Here is a 23,511-nt window from a genome sequence, read left to right on the forward strand (position 1 = left end):
TGACCTCCTTCCGTTTCTTCATCCTCATGAGGAACTTCTTGAAAAATATCGATGATAATGTCGTTGATATCTAGAGCACCATCTTCTGTAGTGAGGTTCGAGTCTATATCTTTGTAACCAGGGGTCACTTGTAGCGGAAGTATCGTACATTATCAATAGATGTTGAAGTTCTTGTTCTTCTTGGTGCTCAACATTGCTGTTCACAACTTCAATTTTTGCGTTTGAGAAGCCAGACTTTACAAAACAGTTCACGACAGTTTGTTTTCTAATTGCATTTACTGAAGAGGAAATCCATTGAATTGCATCTAGGATGCTGAGTTTCTTTGCAAGGTCACTCACACGTGTTACATTGTTTATGTTTGCAATGAGATGTCTTAAAACACGTTTTCTGTAGTGAAGTTTAAAATTTTTTATTATCCCTTGATCCAAGGGCTGACACTCTGCAGATGTGTTTGGTGGCAGAAAAACGATTTGAATGTTGGACAATTCAATGTGCGGGTGAGATGCAGCATTATCCATGAAAAGAATAATTTTTCTGTTTTGACGAATCATGTTTTGGTTAAAGTGACTTATCCATTCGCTCATGATATCTCGTGTCATCCACGCTTTTTTATTAGACTTCCAGTCAACATTCAAAAGATTCAACTTTATGCCCTTGAAACAACAAGGATTTTGTGGTTTTCCTATAACAAGAGGTTGTTCAAAGTCTTCCAGCATATTTGTACACAATAGTACAGTCAAGCGTTCCTTAGAAATTTTTCCGCCCTGGCACTTTTCGTTTTTTAGACACATTGTTTTTTCAGGAAGAGCTTTAAAAAACAACCCTGTTTCATCACAGTTGTAAATATCCTTAGCTTCAAAATCACGACATAAATCTTCCAATTTGACGGTCCACTCTGTTACAACCCCAGTATCAACAGATCCACCTTCACCACTTAAGGTTTTCCAAGAAATTTTATGCTGAGTTTTGAACTTGTCTAGCCATCCCACAGAAGCTTTGAACTCATTTACTCCCATAGATTTCTCAACCTCCAAAGCCTTTTCCCTAATAATAGGCCCATTAATGGGAATTTTTTTAGCACGTGCGCGACAAATTTGAAGTCTAACAGTTTTCGGGAATGATTTTTGAACCTGAGCATTTACGTGTTGCCAAAATTGTTTGAGCAGTTCTTTCTTTTTCTTTAGGATGCTGCTTACCTGCGTCTTCTCGATTTTGAATTTTGCAGCGAGATTGTGAACCCTATTTTTATGCCAATCATATGCGTTAATGAGTTTGACTTTATCTTTTAAAGTTAAATGTTTACGAGAAGACATTGTGCACTTCACACAATCCCCCCCCCCCCCCCCGCACACACCGAATTCATCAGAAGTTTTACGCGTGCCTTAAAATTCTTGAAAAAGAGTTTAGAACCGCGACATAAACCTTGATAAAATTCAGAGAATCGGAAATAGAAAATAAACACACGATTGAGGCAATACGTGGAAGAAACATTTCTAGAAAAAGGGCCGTGAGCTCGCCCGCTGTCCATTATTGGGAGATCAAATTAAGTGCTAATCTAAACGAAAGAGTGCAGATTGCCTGTCCGCGTCCGTTACAGAGAATGTCCGCTAGACAGAAGCTGAAAACACGTTAAAACCAATAGAGGAGAGTTGGGGAATTTGAAAATGGCCGTTGTAGAGAGATGTCCGTTAAAGAGAGGTATCCGTTAGGAGAAGTTTCACTGTATATAGAAACTCTTTTGCAGCTAGTGTTGCTGTTCTCCCTGTCACATGCAGTTTGGAAGAGGTTTGGGTTCATTTCCAGTTATTAGTTGAAACCGAAAAATATTTCCCATTGGCATTGATAGTTTGCATTGTATTTATTTAAAAATTCTTTCTTTCTTCAATATTTGGATTTTCTGAAATTTCCAAATTGTGATTAATGACATACTGTACACTGAAATTATTTTAAAATAATTTTAAAATTTCAAAATAATTTTGTAAAAGTATTTTATTTTAAGAATATAAAAAAACAAACAATGTTTATATGTGATGTTCGCTCTTCAGTACATGTGTTTAGCTGTATAAGAGCTCTTGTGCCGTGTCTTATCATGCATGCAAAGTAAAGTGCAAAGTGTGTTAGTTGTCTGATGGCACCAGGGGTTTCCCCCATCTCTGTGTTGTGTACTCTGTTTGTGTAGCACAGAACTCTGTGAATGCCAGAGATTTAAAAAGTGTGTGGGGAGTGGACGGATATGTAGTGTTATATACTATTGTTCTGACCATTTAGCCGTTGGGTCCCTGGGCAGGTCAGGTACCCAGTAGATTTTTTGTACTCTGGCATCATGCATGCAACCATTGTGTTTGTTTTTTCCTCTTCTTCAAATAAAATTAGTTTACATTTGTTTCAGACGTATACTGATGATGTTTTTAGACTAAGCCAAGGGTGGGGAACACTTTCCTCTTGAGAAATAGTGTTTATTAGGCAAAATGTGAATTTAAAAATCTTAAAATCCAAACAGTAATACTTAGTCCAATTTTAATATCAAATTCAAGTATTTCAGCTAAAATAAGACAAAAATGGTTCATATAGCAAAAGGCCTAAACTGAAAAGAAGTAAGAAAGATTTGTTGCCTTTTAACTGAAATGCCAGGTATATTTTGTTTAATTTAGTATTTCTAATGTAATAGTTTCCAATATATTATCTATTCTTATATTCCTTTTCATACTAATTAGGAATGCTCCAAAATAGAAGTTGAAACATCTAGCAATTACCTTCAGATATTCAAGACAGTGCTTCATTTTTCATTGTTCCTTGAAATATTTGGTTTATGTTATTGAATCTTTGGACAAATTTGATGTAAAATTTCAGAGAACTTCAGTATTTATTACATTGCTTGTGACATTTTTAAGGCTTTTGATCACATTCAGTGTAAACTTTTATGTTAGCTTTCTGAACTTTCATCTAAGGTTTTCCTTCTGTTTTTGTGATTGCATTACCAGTTCTTTTTTGTCCAGCTACTCATTTCAGATGATATTAAATTGCTCATTGTATTCAGACTTCCCAAGAAATGCTGGGGTGGGTTCCCGACGTTTCTCTTCTTTATTCTACTCTTTCCTGCTGCATATTATGACCTGCTATCTGGAAATGTTGTCCACAGTTTTGCTGGTAATAGTACATTACATTAAATTTCACCTTTGGGAAATCCCACACTGCACAAATTACTCAGTCATAAACTATCAATTCGTTAAATGTTTATTTCAAGCTAATTCTTCAGTGGAGAGCAGAAATCAGGTAATATTAATCCTTCTAAAACTTGAGCCTGTCTTTTTTTTTCACAAAAAAAGAATCAGCTGTCATACTTATCTTCTTAGAACATTCAAAGATTTCCCAGAAAGATCACATATCTCTAATAGGGATAACCCAGATTTCTGTCCTTTCTTGGCATTTGCATTTCACAAATATTGCTTCCATTGCATCATTAGAAAATACTAGGTTTTCTCTTTGGTCTGAATTAGCTAATGATTCTGTACAAATCTAAAATCTGCCTTGCCATGGAATGTTGTTACCACATTAGGGTAACAGTTTCAAATCCTCTGTCAAGTTCCCAGATGCCGTCCAAAAGAGGACAGTCAGGTTAACACATTTATTGCCTCAACACTCGTGTGTAAAATGCACTTAGAAGTGTTGTTCCTTAGTGATAGGGAATTCAAATTTTTAATTGAGGTAGCTAGGTAGCTCTAACGTATAATTATAGAAACAGTAATATGCTTCACTGTTTCTATTAGATAGCGTAGTATTGACATTTAATTAATTTAATTTATTGATCTTATTAATTTAAAATATCATGCTCCAAACTAGAGCAGCAAAGCAACGGGCACAAAGTGGCAGGAGTGCTGTGACTCGAGGGAGAACTGAGGGGGGCGATTCTCCAACGCATCACAGTCTAAAAAAATGTGCAGCTTGTGAAATGTTTGCCGAACTATCTGGAACGGAACTTGATATTGCCATGGGGGATGTCTTTGTGTGTGTGCGCGCGATGTAAGGAGTGTAAGGAAATAAGGCGACAACTCAGCGTTGTTATGGGCCTATATGAGAGTTTGAAGGACAGGGTGGATGCCCTCGAAAGATCTAAATTGAGGGGCCCATCAGGCTCTCAGCTGCCCACATCAACGCCAGAGCTTGCACTTGGTCATCACACAACACAGCGGCAACCCCCAAGGCAGAGTGCGCTGGTCCCACAGGAACTAGTAGTTGTTGGTGACTCTATTGTCAGGGAAACGGGAAACGTGCTTTGTAAAAAGGATAGGTGGAACAGGACCAGGGTATGTCTGCCAGGGGCAAAGGTTGATGACGTTGTAGAGCGGATATCATCTTTTAAGGGCACAAAAGGTGATATAGCTGTACACGTTGGCACTAATGATATTAAGAGTAGGAGACTGGCAGAATTACTTAACAAGTACAGGTCACTGATGAAAAAAAGCCGTGAATTAGGGTTGAATTTGAAAGTGTCTGCAATTCTGCCCAGACACGATAGGAGGGAGTATATGATGAGAGCCTTGTCGATCAATTCGGCCCTGGAAAGATTGTGCAAGGCTCAAGGGATAGAATTTTTTTCAGCCTGGACTGTACTTGTTAACAGGAGAGACTGCTTCTACAGGGATGGTATACACTTAAATAGAAAGGGTGCAAGAATATTTGCTGATGCTATTGAGGCAGTGTTGGGTGGGTCTGAAAACTGATAGCTTGGGGGGATACAAGGACTAATAGTTTAACAGTAGCCGTAGGCAGAGGTGAAGGTGATTCTTGCACAACTTCTATTAGAATAAGTAGCGACCTGAAGCGAGGGGTGTTGGACGTTTCGGGGACGGATGGTAGTCATCGTGAAACAGGTGGGTATATGGGATGTATTAGAGTAACTAAGAATAAGAATAGGTGCATGTATACTTGCATGTATACCAATGCTAGAAGTATAGTAAATAAATTTGATGAATTTGAACTGTTGGTCAAGACATCAAAGGCGGATATTGTTGGGATATCGGAGACGTGGTGTCACACAGATATAAGTAATGGCAAACTGGAATTTGGGGAGTACAATGTGTAGAGAAAGGATAGACAGGATAGGAAGGGAGGGGGTGTTATGCTCTTAATAAAGAAAAACAAAATCAAAAGAAGTGCATCCAGTTGATATAGATGAACAGTGCACTGTTGAGTCAGTTTGGTGTGACATAAGCACTGCGAAAGCAAAAATAAGAGTAGGAGTGTGTTATAGGCCTAATGACTTGAATGAGTACAATGAATAATTGTACATAGAAATAGAGTGGGCTAGTAAATCGGAATGTCTTATAATGGAGGATTTTAACTTCCCAGATATTGACTGGAACTTGTGGGTTGGGCACTCACACTAATCAGACTTTTGTGGATTTATTGGTTGATTGTTTTCTGCAGCAGCATGTTCGAGAGGCAACCAGAGAAAGTATTAATACTCTTGATCTGGTTATCAGCAGTGATCATTCATGTATTAGGAATTTCCACATAAAAGAACCTGTAGGTGGCAGTGATCACAGTGTACTGACGTGGGATTTACTTAAAGATTTAATTACCATCAGGGGTAAAGGAAAGGGTTTTTGCTTCCGTAAAGGTGAGTACAGTGGTCTCCGACAGTTTTTAAATTCTGTACAGTGGGATCAACTGGGAATGTTACCAACAGTAAATTCTAAGTGGGAAGCATTCAAGGAATTAATCGTGGAAGCTACTAAAGGTTTCATACCTATTAAGAAATATTATTCAAGGTTTAGGCCTAAATGGTTGTCAAATGAACTTATGAGACTCGTAACAGAGAAGAAAAATGCATGGGATGCATATAAATTATCATGCGACTCAGAAGCCTATGGCAGATATAAGTTAATCTGTAATCAGGTCACAAAGGAGGTTCGGCAGGCGAAGGCAGATTACGAGAAATCCTTGGCAAAACATGCTAAGAAAAACAGCAAGAATTTCTTTACCTATATAAACTCTAAAAGGAAGGGGATGAATCTGATTGGTCCACTTGACATCGATGGTTCGACTATTGATGATCCTGCTCAGATAGCAAACAAACTGAATGAGTATTTTGCATTTACATTCACACGTGAGGAATTATTAAGGTTTGAAAATGGCAGAAGGTTATCAAATTATAGCAGGATACTTAATGATTTTGTAATAACTGAGAGAAAAGTGGAAGAGATATTGTTGAAGTTAAACGTAAGAAAAGCACCTGGGGTGGATAGGATCTATCCAGTTATATTAAAGGAGGCAGCAAAGCAACTAAGCAAACCCTTAGCCATAATTATGAGAGCATCCTTGGACTCGGGAGGTTCCCACGGACCTGAGATGTGCAAATGTATCCCCAATTCACAAAGGGGGGGATCGAAGGGTGACACGAGTAATTACGGACCAGTTAGTTTAACTTCTGTTCCGGGTAAAATAATGGAGTCGCTGGTTAAAGATGCATTGCAGGATCATCTAGACAGGACTCCACAATAATTCAGACACAGCATGGGTTTGTTAAGGGAAAGTCTTGTCTGACAAATTTGATAGGATATTATGATGTGGTTACAAAGGAACTGGATGCGAAAAATAATTTTGATATCATATATTTGGATTTCAGGAAAGCTTTTGACACTGTTGCGCATGGAAGACTATTGTACAAATTGGAGCAGAATGGTATTAAGGGTAAGTTGCTACAATAGATAAAAGGATGGGTAAGTGGGAGAAGACAGAGGGTGGTAATCAATGGGTGCTGCTCTTCTTGGACTAATGTTATTAGTGGAGTCCCACAGGGTTCGGTGTTAGGTCCACTGTCGTTTTGTATATTTATCAATGATATTGATGAAGGTATATCAGGCTTAATGTCGAAGTTTGCAGATGATACAAAGGTTGGCAGGGTTGTTAATGACAGTAATGGCAGTTGTTGTTGTTGTTGTTTGGTTTTGAGGTGCATTAGCAACTAAGGCCATATTGCTCCGGGATATGCGGTGGTCATTCCCTGACCTTTCCACATCCTCCGTATTTGGTGGTGACAGGCTCGAACCCCTTATCAAGAACCGTGTGCTATGCACTGTTGCTCCTTCCCACCTGGCTACGGAGGCACGTAATGGCAGTGTGCTACTGCAACAGGATCTAGATAATTTGGGCAGATGGGCTAAGAAGTGGCAACTGAAGTTTAACCTTGACAAATGCAAAGTACTGCATATGGGTAGAAGTAAACCCAGAGAAACGTACTACCAACTGAGTGGTACTACACTTAAGGTGGTGCCGACCGGGTTAGGCAGGTGGGTAAAGTGCCTGCCTGGCAACCCAAAGGTCGCGGGTTCGAATCCCGCCTCGGGCTTGGATCAAAGTACTGCAAAAACCTTGGGAGGTGCACTATGGCCACAGAAGCTGATGCGCCAACAACTACCAAAAAAAAAAAAAAAAAAACTTAAGGTGGTAGAAATTGAAAAAGACCTGGGAGTAATTGTGCAGGCAGATATGAAGTTTTCTGAGCAATGCAGACAGGCTGCCAGGGCAGGTCATGGGGTTTTGTCAATGATATATAGGAATGTTGCTAGCAGGGAAAAGGAGGTGATTATCCCTCTGTATAAGGCAATGGTCAGGCCACGCCTTGAATATTGCGTACAGGTCTGGAGGCCTCATTTTAGGAAGGATGTTGAGTTACTTGAGTGTGTACAGAGAAGGGCAACAAGATTGGTGAGGGGAATGAAGGAATCCTTTATCAAGAGAGGCTTAAGTTCTGCAAATTGCAGTGGCTGGAGACTAGGCACCTGCGCGGTGATCTGATTGAGGTGTATAAAGCCTTGAATGGGTTGAGCACGCTGAATTCTGATGGGATCCTTCCACTTGTTCAGATTACGAACCTAAGGGGGCATAAATTCAAATTACGAAAGGACAGATGTAGAATAGATGTGCGGAAATTTGCCTTTATCCAGCGGGTGGTTAATTGCTGGAACAAACTTCCATCTATCGTTGTGGTAGTTGATAGGTTGAATAAATTTAAGGAGGAACTGGACAGGCATTTGGAGGGAATGGTGTGATTTTTTTTTTTTTTGGCTGATGCTGTATAAGCTCATACATTTGCTTTCTTGCATCACATGCCACTACTACTACTACTACTATGAACAAATGGGCTCAAAATGCATCCGTTTGTGTGCCACAATGCATATGAATGGTCATTCTTAAGCAATTAAGGAAGGATTAAATTTTAGGAAGGATGTAGAGTGTGCACAGAAAAGGGCAACAAGATTGGTGAGGAGAATGAAGGAGTCCTCTTACCAAGAGGCGCCTCCGTAGCCAGGTGGGAAGGAGCAGCAGTGCGTAGCACACGCTTCTTGATTAGACCGGGGTTCGAGCCCGTCACCACCAAATACGGAGAATGCGGAAAGGTCATTCAGGGAATGACCACCGCATATCCCGGAGCAATATGGCCTTAGTTGCTAATGCTCCTAAAAACCAAATAACAAATAACAACATCTTACCAAGAAAGGCTAAGTTCTGCAAATTGCAGCAGCTGGAGACCAGGCATCTGCGAGGTGATCTGATTGAGGTTCCTGCTTGAATTTATTTAAGCTATCAACTTCCACAATGACAGATGGAAGTTTATTCCAGCAATCAACTACCCACTTTCTAAAGTCAAATTTCTGCACATCTATGCTATAACTGTGTTTCCTCAATTTGAATTTGTGCCCCCCCAGATTTATAATCTGAGCAAGAGGAAAAATCCCATAAGAAGTGAGCCTGCTCAACTCATTCAAGGCCTTATACATCTCAGTCAAATCACTTCGCAGGTGCCTAGTCTCCAGCAGTGTTGCCATTTTAGCGGTTTTCCCGCTAGATTTAGCGGAATTGCTTCAGGTTTAGCGGATAAAAATATGAAATAGCGGATAGCGGATTTTTTAGCGGGAAGAGTATAAATGTTCAGCATTTTATGTATTTTGGCAATGTAACATTTATATTAAGAAATATTCATTTAAGAAATATTTAATTAATTGTTCAATTAATTATTTAATTAACAATAAAAATAATTCATAATTGAAATAGTAGGGATATCATATTTCATAGTTTTTTTTTTTATAAAGCGAAGAATCGGTTTTATATTATTCTGGATTTTCCTGAGGAGAACCCCAACAATTTTACGTAGTTACGCTCGCGGTCAAACGACCTGATCATTGGGTCATAGCTTTAAATTGTTGAATCAAATCTAAAAATGTGGAAAAAATTCTAATGACGCCTTTTTTTGAAACAGCGAAGGAATGGCATTGGATAATTTTTCTTCGTCCTATTTGTTTGGCTTCCAAGAAATGCGATCCGAATTACCGACATCTCTTTCAACGTTTCTAATAACCACAGAGCAATAAGTAATAATTATTTCTAATAACCACAGTGTAATAATATCTTAGTATAGTCAGTCCTCGTATAGCACGATAGTTGTATTCCTAGCAACCCTCGTGCAATGCAAAATCGTGCGTTTAGTAAATCCACCAGCCAACAAAATCAATTTAAATATTTATACAGTGCCATAAACGATGGTGCAGATCCGAAAAAGATAGTTCATTCGTGTCAAACAAGGTGGTTATCCATTGAAGTTGCTATAACAAGAATTTTAGAACAGTATATTGAATTAAAAGCCTATTTTGAAATAACTCGTTTGACTGACAAATGTTATACTGCAGAACTTCTTTATTCAATGTTCAAAGATGAAAGTAATTTAGCATATCTTTTATTTTAAAATCTATCTTATCTGAAGTACAAAGAGTAAACAAATCTTTTGAATCAAATACTGCCGATCCTACATCATTACTACATGATTTAAACATGCTATTGTCGATGATTGCCAATAAAATGTTTTTACCAAATACACATATTGAAAGGATAGAAGAAGACATTAATAATTATTTAGACCCTAAGCCATATTTAGGTTACCAATTTGAAAGAAAAATAAATGAGTTAATAATGAATAAACTTATCAGATGAAACGGCAATAAGAGAGAGAGGTCGTAATTTCTTGATTGATTTGTATCTACAATTAAACCAACGCCTTCTGGACAACATAAAAGAATTAGAAAAAATATCATTAATCTCAGTTAACAATATATTAAAGCAACAAAAAGAACCACTGATAAATTTATTACAAAACTTAAAATTGTCTGAAGTAGAAATTGAAAAAATTGAGTAAAAGTATATAAACATTACTCTCGTTAAATGGGAAAACATCAACAATACAATGAAGTTTTGGTCAGAAGTTTCAAATTTTTCGAGATGCAAGCGGTAAAAATCCATTTAAAGAAATTAGCGATTTGCATTGGGTATTTTAATTTTGCCATTATCCAATGCAGATGTGGAAAGAATATTCAGCAACTTAAATCTAGTAAAAAACAAAACACGCAACAGAATGAGTGTTGGCACGGTTAATGCAATCTTATCAGTACGATACGGGCTCGAAAGAGTTGAAAAGTGTTGTAAAAATTATGTTTTACAAGAAGTGCTTCGCAAAATAGGTACACAAGAAGCATATGATGAGGAGGTATTGAATTTCGAAATTAATTTAGATTTTTAGATATTGATTTTATATTAAAAACAGAAAAATAAATAACTATTTATATATACTATTTGTTTGTTTGTTTTTATTCACTACAAAGTACGAACAAATGAAAATTCAAAAAATTTGGCGGGTCAAGTGCTAAAAATAGCGGATTTTGAGTATGCAGCTAGCGGGAAATATTATTAAGAGTTGGCAACACTGGTCTCCAGATGCTGCAATTTGCAGAATTTAAGCCTTTCTTGGTAAGACCACCCCTTCGTTCCACTCACCAATCTTGTTGCCCTTCTCTGTACTCTCTCAAGCAACAATTACATCCTTCCTAAAGTGAGGCATCCATACCTGCATGCAGTACTCAAGGCGTGGCCTGACCATTGCTTTATACAAAGGTATAATCACCTGCTTTTCCCTACTAGCAAAATTTCTGTATATCATTGACAATACCCCATTACTTGCTCTGGCAGCCTGTCTGCACTGTTCAGAAAATTTCATGTCTGACTGCACAATTACTCTCAGGTCTTTTTCATTCTCTACCACTCTAACTATAGTACCACACAGTTGGTACATTTCTCTGTATTACAGTATTTTAAGTAGTATTTCTTTAAGTAGTAGTATTACAGTATTTCTCTGTTTTACAGTATTACTGTATTACAAATGCAAAATACCTTACAGTATTTTGCGTTTGTCAATGTTAAACTTCAGTTGCAACTTCTCAGCCCATCTGCCCAACTTTTCTAAATCTGTTGCAGTAGCACACTGCCATTACTGTTATTACCAACCCTGTCAACGTTTGTATCACCGCAGACTTCAATATAAACCTGATAAACCTTCATCAATATCATTGATAAATATAGAAAACAACAGTGTGCCCAGTGCTGAACCCTTGGAGGACTCCACTAATGACATTAGTCCATGAAGAGCAGCCTCCATTGATTACCACTCTGTGTCTTCTCCAACTCATCCACCCTTAATACCATACTGCTCCAATTTGTACAGTAGTCTTCCATGCACTACAGTGTCAAAACTTTCCTGAAATCCAAGTATACGATATCAAAATTATTTTTTGCATCCAGTTCCTTTGTAACCACATCATAGTATCCAATAAAATTTCTCAGAGAAGACTTTCCCTTAACAAACCCATGCTGTCTGAATTACAGGCTGTCCTCATTTCATGCGAATAATTCATCGCGCAAAATGGAAATGCGCTAATCGAATATAATAATCAATAGTAAAAATTATAATTGGTCCTTGACCTTCAGGAATGTCCATAAAAAAAAATTTAAAAATACCTTTTAAATAACTTTTTAACTGTATACCATGTAAAAGATAATGAAAATAATTATCGAATTAAATGTTTATTGCATAAAACTGCAGTTTCCAAACTGCGCTGCAGAATATTTAAAATTTTCGGGAACACAGCGATACTTGACATCTGTCGGACACAGCGCAATCTACTAGCTTGAGGTACTTCACAGATTCAACTTTCTTATTAAGTTGTTTGGACCTAACTACTTAATAAACGGAACTGTTAGGTATTTCTTTTGGTTTAGGTGCGGTGTGAAAAAATTATGGAGACCCTAAGGGCACCATGGACCTAGAAAGTTTGAGAAACTCTGACATAAAATACATGATGAAGAAACTATTTGTTACGGAAATATTTGAACAGAGTCGTTTGAATAGTGTTGACTTTCTCTTTTCATCAATCAATTTCCGATAGCTGACAACAATCTTTTCTGTGCCCTGGCGAAATAAATATCGCAGAGAACCTCAAAACTTTTGTTTGAGGTTCTCTGTGATATGAAAGATTTCATCTTGTTCTTTTAACTTTATCTTCTTTATGGTAACATTTTCATCTGGCTCATTTAAAAATTAGAATTTTTAAACGCAAGTCTGCATTGATTTCATTAGCGGGAGACAAACATGTCTTCTTCCGATCGTTGATGGAACACACTGAGGCGGGCAGCAGGCAAACATTTCTTTATTGCCCGTCTGATGAGCAGTAAGCTTAATGCGCGATTCAAATCTTTTCAACTATCACGTAAAAAAAAAGATCGTGTTAACTGGAAATTTGCATCGTGTAAAGTGAAAAGTGGTATAATTTTTTTCAAATAGCAGTAACTGAAAAATGCGTTAATTGAACTCTCGTTATGCGAGGCCTGGCTGTATTACTGTAGTCTTACCTAGATGATCCTGCAATGCATATTTAACCAGTGACTCCATTGTTTTCCCTGGAATGGAAGTTAAACTAACTGGTCTGTAATTACTTGTCACCCTTAGATCCCCCTTTGTGAATTAGGGATACATTTGCACATCCAGTCCGTGGGGACTTCCCCCGAGTCCAAGGACACTCTCATAATAGATCCCATCAACTCCACGTGCCTTTCTTATGTTTAACTTCAACAATTTCTCCTCCACTTTGGTCTCAGTTATTACAAAATCATTAATCAACCTGTTACAGTTTGATGGACTTCTGGCATTCTCCTCCCTTAATACCACTTAATAAATATAATGTAATCAATTAACAATGAAAATTAATAAGGCTAATAAATTTAATTGATTAATTTACTGTACTATACTTGACTATACAATACTATACTAAGTTAATGCAGTTATATGTATTCTGCTATATAGTTTTACCTTATACCAGAGCTATCAAGTTCGAGATATATATATGCTATCAAGTTACTATACTGTAATGATCACAATGTTAAATTAGTTATATCTTTAGATAAATACAAAAGATATATTCCCAAAAAGTGATTAAAACCTTCAAAATACTTATTTATTACAAATAAAACCCTAATATTCTTCGGTTACTGGTTACATCACGATATTCCTGCCAAAACATCGATATGATACTGGTATGAGTAGCGAGTTGTAACTTACAAAATCACTAGCTAAATTTTAAAAATAAGCTAATGAACGCTACTAAGCCTATTTAATTTATTTGTAAAACAGAAATTAATATGTTAACTAATCAAAAATATGATAAAATTTCAAAGAAAACTTATCCCTTTGCAGCTGCTCCAGAAGTCCACATCTTCACACCTATAGCTTGTTCCCAGACTTTTCTGGGCAACGAGGAATTTTCAAATTGTTTATTTAGATTTCAGCAAAGCATTTGACTCTCCCAAGTGAGCAGTTACTTTGTAAGCTGGAACAGGTTGGAATCACTGGCAAAATCCTTAGATGGAGGATAGCAGAATGGCTTCAGGTCAGGAGCCAGACTTGTGATAAATGGTTATTCCTCAGATTTGTTTAATATAAGAAGTGTGGTTCCCCAGGAAACTGTATTGTGACCACTATTGCTTTTGATTTTCTTAAATGACACAGATGAAGGGATAGAGGGCATGTCTAAATTTGCAGATCGTGTAAAGATTGATGGAGTAGTTAATGATCACCACCAAGCAGGGCTTCTTCAGGGTGACCTAGATAGACTTCAGGAAGGGTCAGAAAAGTGGCAACTTTACTTTAATCCAGCAAGGTGCAAGGTCTTACACCTGGGGAACAGTAACCCCAAAATAACTTATACACTTGATGGAGTTGAACTCAAGTCAGTAGTGGAAGAAAGGGACATGAAGTTCTCTGAGCATTGTAGATGGGTTACAAGACAGGCCCATGGCGTCCTATCAATGATTTAATGAACATTTGCCAGTAGAGATAAGGATGGCATAATCCCATTATATAAGACTATTGTTAGACCGCACGTGGAATACTATGTTAAAGTATGGAGACCCAGCTATAAAAAGACTGAGCTTCTTGAAAGGGTCCAAAGACGGGTAACTCGCCTGGTGAGATCAGCAAAAGGGCATTCATATGAGGAAAGACTTTGAATTTGTGAGTTGCGCAGCTTGGAAACTAGACACCTTAGATGAGACTTAATTGAGGTATTTAAGGTTCTGAGCAGCAAAAGTAAAATGAATGAGGAAGAAATCCTCATGGTTATAAATGATTCTAGAACTAGGGACTATAAATTCAAGTTGCAGGGGGAAAGTTTAGACTGGATTGCAGGAAGTTTTATTTCAGTCAGCGAGTTATAAATTACTGAAATAAGTTACCTACATGGGTGGTTAAGGCTCACAGTTTGTGGAAAATCAAAGGTCAGCTGGATAGTTACCTACAATTAGGGAAATTAATAGGTTGCCTCTTTTGTTTTCTTTTATTATTTATTTGTTTTTTTTTTAACGTATTTGTCAGCTTATAAGATGCACTTTTATTTTCCTTATAAATACCTTAAAAAATCGCCTTGTGTCTTAGAAGCTGAAAGTGGCAATACAGCACATTTGCAAAATCGAGAGTTAGCATTAGTAGAGGCATATGATGCAAGAAAGCAAGCTTATGCAGCATCAGCCAGAAAAAAAAAAAAAAGAAAAAAAAACTTCCACTTCACCCCTTTGTTCGTTCGAAATACCTGTCCAGCTGAGCCTTAAATTTATTTAGGCTATCAACTTCCACAACAAGGGATGGAAGTCTGTTCCACCAACCAACTACCCACTGGCTAAGGACAAATTTCCGGACATCTATCCTACATCTGTCTTTCCTCAATTTGAATTTATGCCCTCTCAGGTGATTATTCTGAGCAAGAGGCAAAATCCCATCAGCATTGAGCATGCCCAAACCATTCAAGGCTTTATACACCTCTATCAGATCACCTCGCCGGTGCCTAGTCTCCAGACACTGTAATTTGCAAAACTTAAGCCTTTCATCGTTAGAGCAACCCTTTGTTCTATTCACTAACCTTGTTGCCCTTCTCTGTACTCGTTCCAGCAGCTCTACATCCTTCTTGAAATGAGGCCTCCAGACCTGTATACAGTACTCAAGGTGTGGCCTGACCATTGCCTTATACAAAGGAATAATCACCTCCTTATCCCTGCTAGAAAAATTCCTGTATATCATTGATATTTCACCATGAGCTACTCTTGCAGCCCGTCTGCACTGCTCAGAGAACTTCATATCTACCTGCACAATTACCCTCCGGTCCTTTTCATTCTCTACCACTGTCAGTGTAGTACCACAGAGTTGATACGTTTCCCATATGCAGTACTTTACATTTGTCAACGAGTTAACGTATAGTAGTTAACTACTATACATTAGTACACTTTTCAATAATTACCAGGCTATTGTAGGAGTAACAAGTGAATTCCTGTTATACATTTAAGCCCTAATCAATGGCAGGCACATCAAAAAGGAAAAATTATGCTATTGAATTTAAGCTAAAAGTGGTACAATATGCCAAAGAACAGGGAACAGAGCAGCAATACGAAATTTCAGACCACCGCTTGCCGAGAAGATGATACTACCTGACAAAATTTGTTTTTCATCTCTGGAACAAAAGTTGGTTATTCTGAACAAAATTAATGTCCTGATTATGAAAAGATCAATCTTTTCCTTCTGTCATGTCTAGATCAAAAGATATACACATTTTTTAAATTCCTTGTTTTTATACAATATCAGCATACATGGTTATAATTATTACACACAATATATGTTACTTAGACATGTTTCCCACTCAGTGATTTCCTTTTATACTCCAGGTTGCTTTTCTCTTTAAGGAACTAACAGTAATCTCCCATCAGGGCAGAGTTCTAGCAACCTTGGTATCATTTTTCCATTGCAGATACATCCTGGTGGAAGCGCTCTCCTTGTTCATCACTGACATCTGCTAAGTTTTCAGGAAAGAAATCCAGATGGGAATGAAGGAAATGCATTTTCAGTGACATTTGGCACCCCATATTCTTGTAACATTTCAGCAAGTTTGTCACCAGTTGCTCATAGTTCTCTTCTTTTCTCTTTCTGAGGAATCCGTGTACCACAGCCTTGAAAGATCTCCATGCAGCCAGTTCAACATCATTCAAGTTTCTTTGAAATTCTTCATCTTTTAGGAGCTTTCTTATTTGAGGACCTATGAAAATTTCTTCCTTCAGCTTTGCATGAGATAAATTTGGAAACATTTTCAGTAAATATGCAAATCCTCTGCTTTCTTTATCCAGTGCTTTAGTGAAATTCTTAATCAGTCCAAGCTTGATGTGTAAAGGGGGAAGAAAAACCTTTTGTGGATCAACCAATGGAACATACTTCATATTGCTTTTGCTGGGAATGTATTCATCTCTCTTGTTCCAGTGTTGTACAACGTAGTGTTTGGCTGTTACACGACTATCCCACAAACACAGGAAACAACAGTATTTAGTGAAACCACCTTGCAACCCAACAAGCAGTCCAATCACTTTTCTTTTTCTGGCTCATAGTCCCGTGTGATATACATAGTTCCGTGACATCTTGTAAAACGATTTCTTCTGTACCTTCATCACTACTTCCAATACCCCAAGATTTTGGTGGCACAGGTACTGGCAGTTCTTTACTGTGTGGCACTGGCCTAATTGCTGATTGATGGGATATTTGATGCAGTGCTTGCTCTTTTTGGAAATGCTTTTTATTTTTGTCATGCAGAAATAGCAGTCGTCGAAATGATTCTTGGGCTCGTGCCACACCATAGGGACGGCAAAAGGTAATGCTCTCAGCTTGCCATATAACCACAGCCTTAAGTTCGTTGTACAAGTAATACAATAGATATGTGGAGCCCAGTTTTTTTCTTGGTCACTGATCTTGCAGCTGAAGTACAATGAATACGCAACTTTTGTGACGTATATTTTCTTCCTCTGAGTTTTTGGGGTTAAGTGTCCACAAACAAGTTGTCTGGGTGATTGATGCAAGTTTTGTGTTTGTCTTCTCCATTTTAACAATGCATTAACCTAAAAACAGTAAAAGCAATTGGTAAATTTGAAAAAAGGTGAATTCTTGTAGTGTAGTTTATCATACACTATATATATTGAACAGTTGAATGGTGTAATATAATAAAATTAATAAAAATACTGACTTGTCTGAAAAAGTGCATCAAAATCAAAATATACTATATTGCAAGAACAGTAATGATGTACTTAACTTTTAGCCCAATAAACAAAACCAACCAAAATTTAATAAGTTTAAAAATTGTGTTTCAAACAGTAATGATATCTTTGTACAGAATCCAGTTATCTATCTATAGCTTAAAACTGAGACGTGATAGGAAATTTTTATGATTGCTTTTAAATTCTATACATAAAACTTGACCAGAAACAACCATTGATTTGCTGGAGGTAAAAATCATGTTGGGTAGTGTGATTTGTCAATGGCGGAAGCAGGAAGTTTTATTACAAGAAGCTGATAAAACAATGCACAACCTTCATAAAATTCCACCTAAATTTGGAAGGAAACTCATGTAGTTGGATAATGGAACTTAGAGACATGGGTAAAATGACAATAGTAGAAGCATGGAAAGGAGCCGCTGATATTGAGATACATGACTTTAAAGGAACTGAATCTTGGTGTTATCGCTTCATGAAAAGAAATGTGTTAAGTTTACGCACAAGAACTAGAATAGCCCAGAGAATGCCTGCGGAGTATGAACAGAAATTATTAGATTTCCATAAATTTGTTCTTAATGCTAGAAAACAAAGAAACTATGAACTTATCCAAATTGGAAATATGGATGAAATCCCGTTGACTTCTGATGTGCCATCCAATAAAACCATAAATCTGAGAGGGCAAAAATCTATAACTATTAAAACCTCTGGACATGAAAAGACATGCTACACCAGTTTTAACTTGTGATAATGGGACAAAACTTCTGTCAGTGTTAATTTTTAAAAGATAAATTGCCATAAAGAATTCACGTATTTGTACAACTGAAGGGATGGATGGATGAAGAATGTATCAATGATCGGCTTGTAAAAGTTTGGTCCAAGTATCCTGATAGACTACTGCATAAAAATGCACTACTTGTATTGGATCAATTTAGACTGAAAACATCAAACAATTGGCTGAAATGATGAACACAGAATTGGCAGTAATTCCAGGTGGCCTAACTTCTCAGTTACAGCCATTAGATGTCAGCATCAATAAGCCATTCAAGAATAACATGTGGGAGCAATGGAATAAATAGATGATAGAGGGGAACCGTGATACTACACCTATGGGAAGGATGAAGCGTCCATCAATATCACAAGTGTGTGAATGGGTGCTGAAGTAATGGCATGATGTTAAGACTGAAATTGTGGTCAAGTACTTTAAAAAATGTGGTATATGTTATGCAATGGATGGCACTGAAGATCATTTATTGTATAAGAGTGACAGTGATACTAGAGAAGAAGATGATGATTATGATGATGATGGTCATCATCATAATCATCTACTTGAGGATAATGATGGTCAAGTCAGTAATGAATCTGATGTTGAATAGTACTAAAATAATAAGAGTAATAATCCTATGCCTTTCTTTATTGGCTTTTGGGTTTTATTTTATTGAATTTTAAATTTCCATTGTATTAATGATAAATTTTTTTCAAAAGTTTTTTTTTTTCTTAAATTTATTGTTCCATGTTAGGGTGTGTCTTTCACACTGCAGTGTTTTATAAGCTGCCAAATACAATAATTTTATTATTATTATTTTTATTTTGCTCTTTTTTTTTTTTTTTTTTTGGCTGGTACAGCATAAGCCTTAGGCTTCCTCACACCATATGGCCATTACTAATACTAATCATTTCCTATTTATGGTTGATACCAAGTTCTGGTCATCCCCTGTTTTGCGAGTATTTTTTTATTAGCTGTCCTAGCCAGTAGTTTGTTGACTCATTTTATTTACAGTACTCTTAACATTGCTGAGAGCACAGTTCAGACTAAATGTATCGTTTACTACTCTGATGTCACTTAAAGTCACTTTTTAATCCTGTTTACTCTAGTATTTAAAATATCACCATCCTCAGCATACCTTTCCAATATTAAAAGACTTTTTTGGCTTTTTCAGCCTCATACAAGAACCTTCAATGTGTGCAAGTGTTACTTTGAATCATTGGCTAAATGCATATCTGCATTACCCCAATTTACCAAATTTTACCTGAAGCCTTGGATAGCAAAGTTTTACCTGAAGCCTTGGATAGCAAAGACTCTTACACCACCTTTGTTCAATTGTGTTCCATTACTATAAAATAGATTCCTTCTACCTGCTAGGGTAGGCCACACTAATTGAAATCCCCCCTCCTTCCAAGAATCTTTGCTAGTTCTTCAGGTCCGGAGTTAATCCATATGCCTTTTAGTATATAGTCCCTTATATCATGCTGCAATAGAATTGCAAACACAAATTCAGTCTGAATTAACTCATGAAATTTTTTCAGTATGCCCCTATATTCAGCAGTTCATTAGTTAGTGTGATTAATGTCATTAGTTTCAGATGAATAATAAAATTCTCTTTAATCTTCTTGAAATCTGATAACCTGTTGGTAACATCATCAATTTTAACTCTTGTCAGATATACCCTTGTTGTACACATATTTTAATTACAAAAAATGTTACCCATTGCCTTGACAGTAGAGGCTTCTAATAAAACTATATCTTTTTGAACCAGAGTAGTGTGGTTTGACCATTCTGTTCTGAGACCTGAATCAGAGATGCATCTGGCAGGTCATTAAATGCTGAAGTCCATGACAAGTCCTCAGTTTTATTGTCTCTAGAACACTTTATTGCACTCTACATTGGGGACATAGAAAAGAATAATTATCTACTAGATTGACTTTTGAATGGATGTAACAGGAGACACATAGATCACATTTGCTTTTCTTCTGTGAAAGAAAAGGAGCAAATGGACTATCTAAAATCTTATAAACCATCCTGCGTGTTACTGTTCATATTGAACAATTTGAAGGCTCTCTTTTTTTTTTTGTATACTATTTTTTACTACTTGATAAAAAGGGTTACTTCCATTTCATATCTTAAAAAGATGTGAAATATGTGTAAATCATGTCAGTAATGTGTAATTTTTAAAAACTTGGGATGTCAGATTTGTAAATTTCTATCTACAAAATCAAGAACAAACGATGAGGAGCAGAAACTTGATAGTAGAGCAAAAACTTGATAGTTCTTGATTTTTTGTGACATAAGAATCCCCTTTTAATTTGAAATATTTTCTGTAGCCCCCTCCAAACTTAACAAAATTGGTTCTATACCGTAGATTCTTCCAGCTTTTTAAATATTCATGAAAAAGAGGATTTAACAAGGGCTCACATCTGGTGAGTATGGGCTTGGCACACCCAGGGTCCTGAGCTGGATATCATCATTCTTCTCTTTCTTGGTGATTCCCTTCTACTTTTCTCTCTTTCAAGGTAACTCAGGATTTTTTTTTTTTTTTTTTTTTTTGGCTGGTGCAGCATAAGCCTTAGGCTTCCTTGCACCATATAGCTAATAATAATATTGTTATTATTTTTATTAATAGATGAAGTACTCAGCATTGCCCAAGGAAATTTAATATTTCATGAATAACGAATTGTGGAATATTAGCATTTTTGGTTTTCCAAAGTTTTCCAATACTTTGGACATCATAAAATGTAATTTATTTATTTCCTGTTTTGGTTATTGCTTACTTTTTCATTCTTTTTTATTAGTGTCACGAATATTTAAAAATGAGATGCTACCAGATATCTTATTTTTTGTTTATCAAATAGAACTGCAGCTAACACCTCAGCAAAGGCCTTTCCAGCTTCGCTACCAGTGGATGGATTTTTTGCTTAAATACACGGATGCATCTCCTAAGGACCTGGATCGAGGTATAACTTTGATTTTTTAAATGTTCATAAACTGTGTGAATAGAGTTAAGGAATCTTATGTTACTTTTGGCAAAAAGTATTGCCAAATGTAACATAAGATTCATTAGCTACAGTGCGGATATAGATGTTTTTACAATCATTTATATCTACACTGTAAGTAGGATATTTGTGCCATTTTGATGCTATATTTACTGGACCAAAAGATGGACCAAACTTTTTTCCTGGAAAATGTTGCCTAAAATTCTCCTGTGTCTTAATGGTCTGAATGTGTCAATCCTGCATCACGTGTGCTATGTGCGGTTAACAAGATGCTAGTGGCAAATCTACCAATAGAAAAAAAAATAATAATAAATAAATAAAATAGACAAAGAACATCAGAAATGAATATACAGTTTAAATTATACTTTTATTGTCAAAAATTATGACCCAGCTTTCAGTATAATGGGAACCCATGTTCATATTTATCACTTTTTGCATTAATTTAATGCACATAAGGCATTAGTAATGCTCTTGATCACATTGATCCTGTAAGAATCAGTACAGATCAGTAGTAAAAGGGTTATTGATCATAAGCTTATGGACAACACACTTTCTACCTTACCTTCAGTATATGAGACATCGATTAACATCCACCCCCTTTATTCTTGCAGAGATCTACATGTGCAGCAATATGCAAAGTGATCAGTTTGAATTACCAGTATTAGGAATCATTTATTGACCTTATCCGTGGCTTCCGTGAATCTGTAATTTGTAGTCCTAATGAAATGGATACAAGTCAAATGAGGTTTTAGTGCACTTTTAGCTTCAAATTGAATGTGTTAAATTATCCTATACCTTTATTTGCGAATTTGTATCTCAAATATATGCAGTAAAATATTTTTCCAAAATTCTCTTTCTAAAATCTGGGTGTCTTATTATCTCTGGTAAATACAATAATTACGTTTTACACCTACTTGTTAGGGATGTCACTGGAAGGATAAATGTTCTTGACTTGGTAATTATTAAAGATTCATCTGCTATTGAAAATTTTTAAGTTAAGGAGTCAACAATAAACATAACATTTTAGGATAGGAAGTATCCAAGAAAATTATAGTTATTAAAGTTAAGTGGAACGTTTTCCTCTTTTTAAAGGGAACTCTTGGGCTTAGATATTTGAGTTCAGTTTGGTAGGAGCTGCTGAAATTTCTGCAGGATACACTTGCTAATTGGGAAATGTTTCAGAAAATAATTCTAGTTTCTGTGCACCATTTCATCCTTAAAAGGATATGGCAGGAAACTGAAGTTGGTATCAGAAAAGAAGGTTACATAGCATATCTAAAGATTACAAGAGATATTGTTCAATGTGGAATGTAAAAAATAGTTTGTAATTGGGTTAGTCATGGGGATGGAGATAATCTAAGATAGATTATAAAAAAGATTTAACAAAGATAGTAAAGAATTCTTTGCATATGCAAACACTAAAGGGAAAGCATTAGCATTAGCATTAGTAGAGGCATTTGATGCAAGAAAGCAAGCTTATGCAGCATCAGCCAAAAAAAAAAAAAAAAACCCACTTCCACTTCACCCCTCTGTTCGTTCAAAATACCTGTCCAGCTGAGCCTTAAACTTATTTAGGCTATCAACCTCCACCACAAGGGATGGAAGTCTGTTCCACCAACCAACCACCCGCTGGCTAAAGGCAAATTTCCGCACGTCTATCCTACATCTGTCTTTCCTCAATTTGAATTTATGCCCTCTCAGGTGATTTTTCTGAGCTAGAGGAAGAATCCCATCAGCATTGAGCATGCTTAAACCATTCAAGGCTTTATACACCTCTATCAGATCACCTCGCTGGTGCCTAGTCTCCAGACACTGTAATTTGCAAATCTTAAGCCTTTCTTCGTAAGAGCACCCCTTTGTTCCATTCACTAATCTTGTTGCCCTTCTCTGTACTCGTTCCAGCAGCTCTACATCCTTCTTGAAATGAGGCCTCCAGACCTGTATACAGTACTCTAGGTGTGGCCTGACCATCGCCTTATACAATGGAATAATCACCTCCTTATCCCTGCTGGAAAAATTCCTGTATATTGACAATACTCCATGAGCTACTCTTGCAGCCCGTCTGCACTGCTCAGAGAACTTCATATCTGCCTGCACAACCACCCCCAAGTCCCTTTCATTCTCTACCACTGTCAGTGTAGTACCACAGAGTTGATACGTTGCTCTGGGGTTGCTGTTTCTCATGTGTAGTACTTTACATTTGTCAATGTTAAACTTCATTTGCCACCTCTCAGCCCATCTGCTCAACCTTTCCAGATCCTGTTGCAGCAGCATAGTGTCAGAGT

At 36.7% G+C, this 23,511-nt stretch overlaps 1 protein-coding gene across 1 annotated transcript in view; it reads left to right on the forward strand.

The window, feature by feature from the left end:
- Positions 1-21,187, forward strand: part of LOC150074725 (FERM domain-containing protein 8-like) — a gene marked incomplete at both ends in the record, with an annotated part of 43,155 nt that extends 21,968 nt beyond the window's left edge. The window contains one exon of the mRNA XM_090389493.1: positions 21,086-21,187. Within this exon, the coding sequence (XP_090245619.1) occupies positions 21,086-21,187 (102 nt within the window). The remainder of the gene's footprint in view (positions 1-21,085) is intronic.
- Positions 21,188-23,511: the final 2,324 nt, after the last annotated feature.

The sequence above is a fragment of the Mastigoproctus giganteus genome, unplaced genomic scaffold (genome assembly GCF_048544385.1).
Source record: "Mastigoproctus giganteus isolate SK-2022 unplaced genomic scaffold, ASM4854438v1 scaffold_74, whole genome shotgun sequence".
NCBI classification, from domain to species: domain Eukaryota; kingdom Metazoa; phylum Arthropoda; class Arachnida; order Uropygi; family Thelyphonidae; genus Mastigoproctus; species Mastigoproctus giganteus.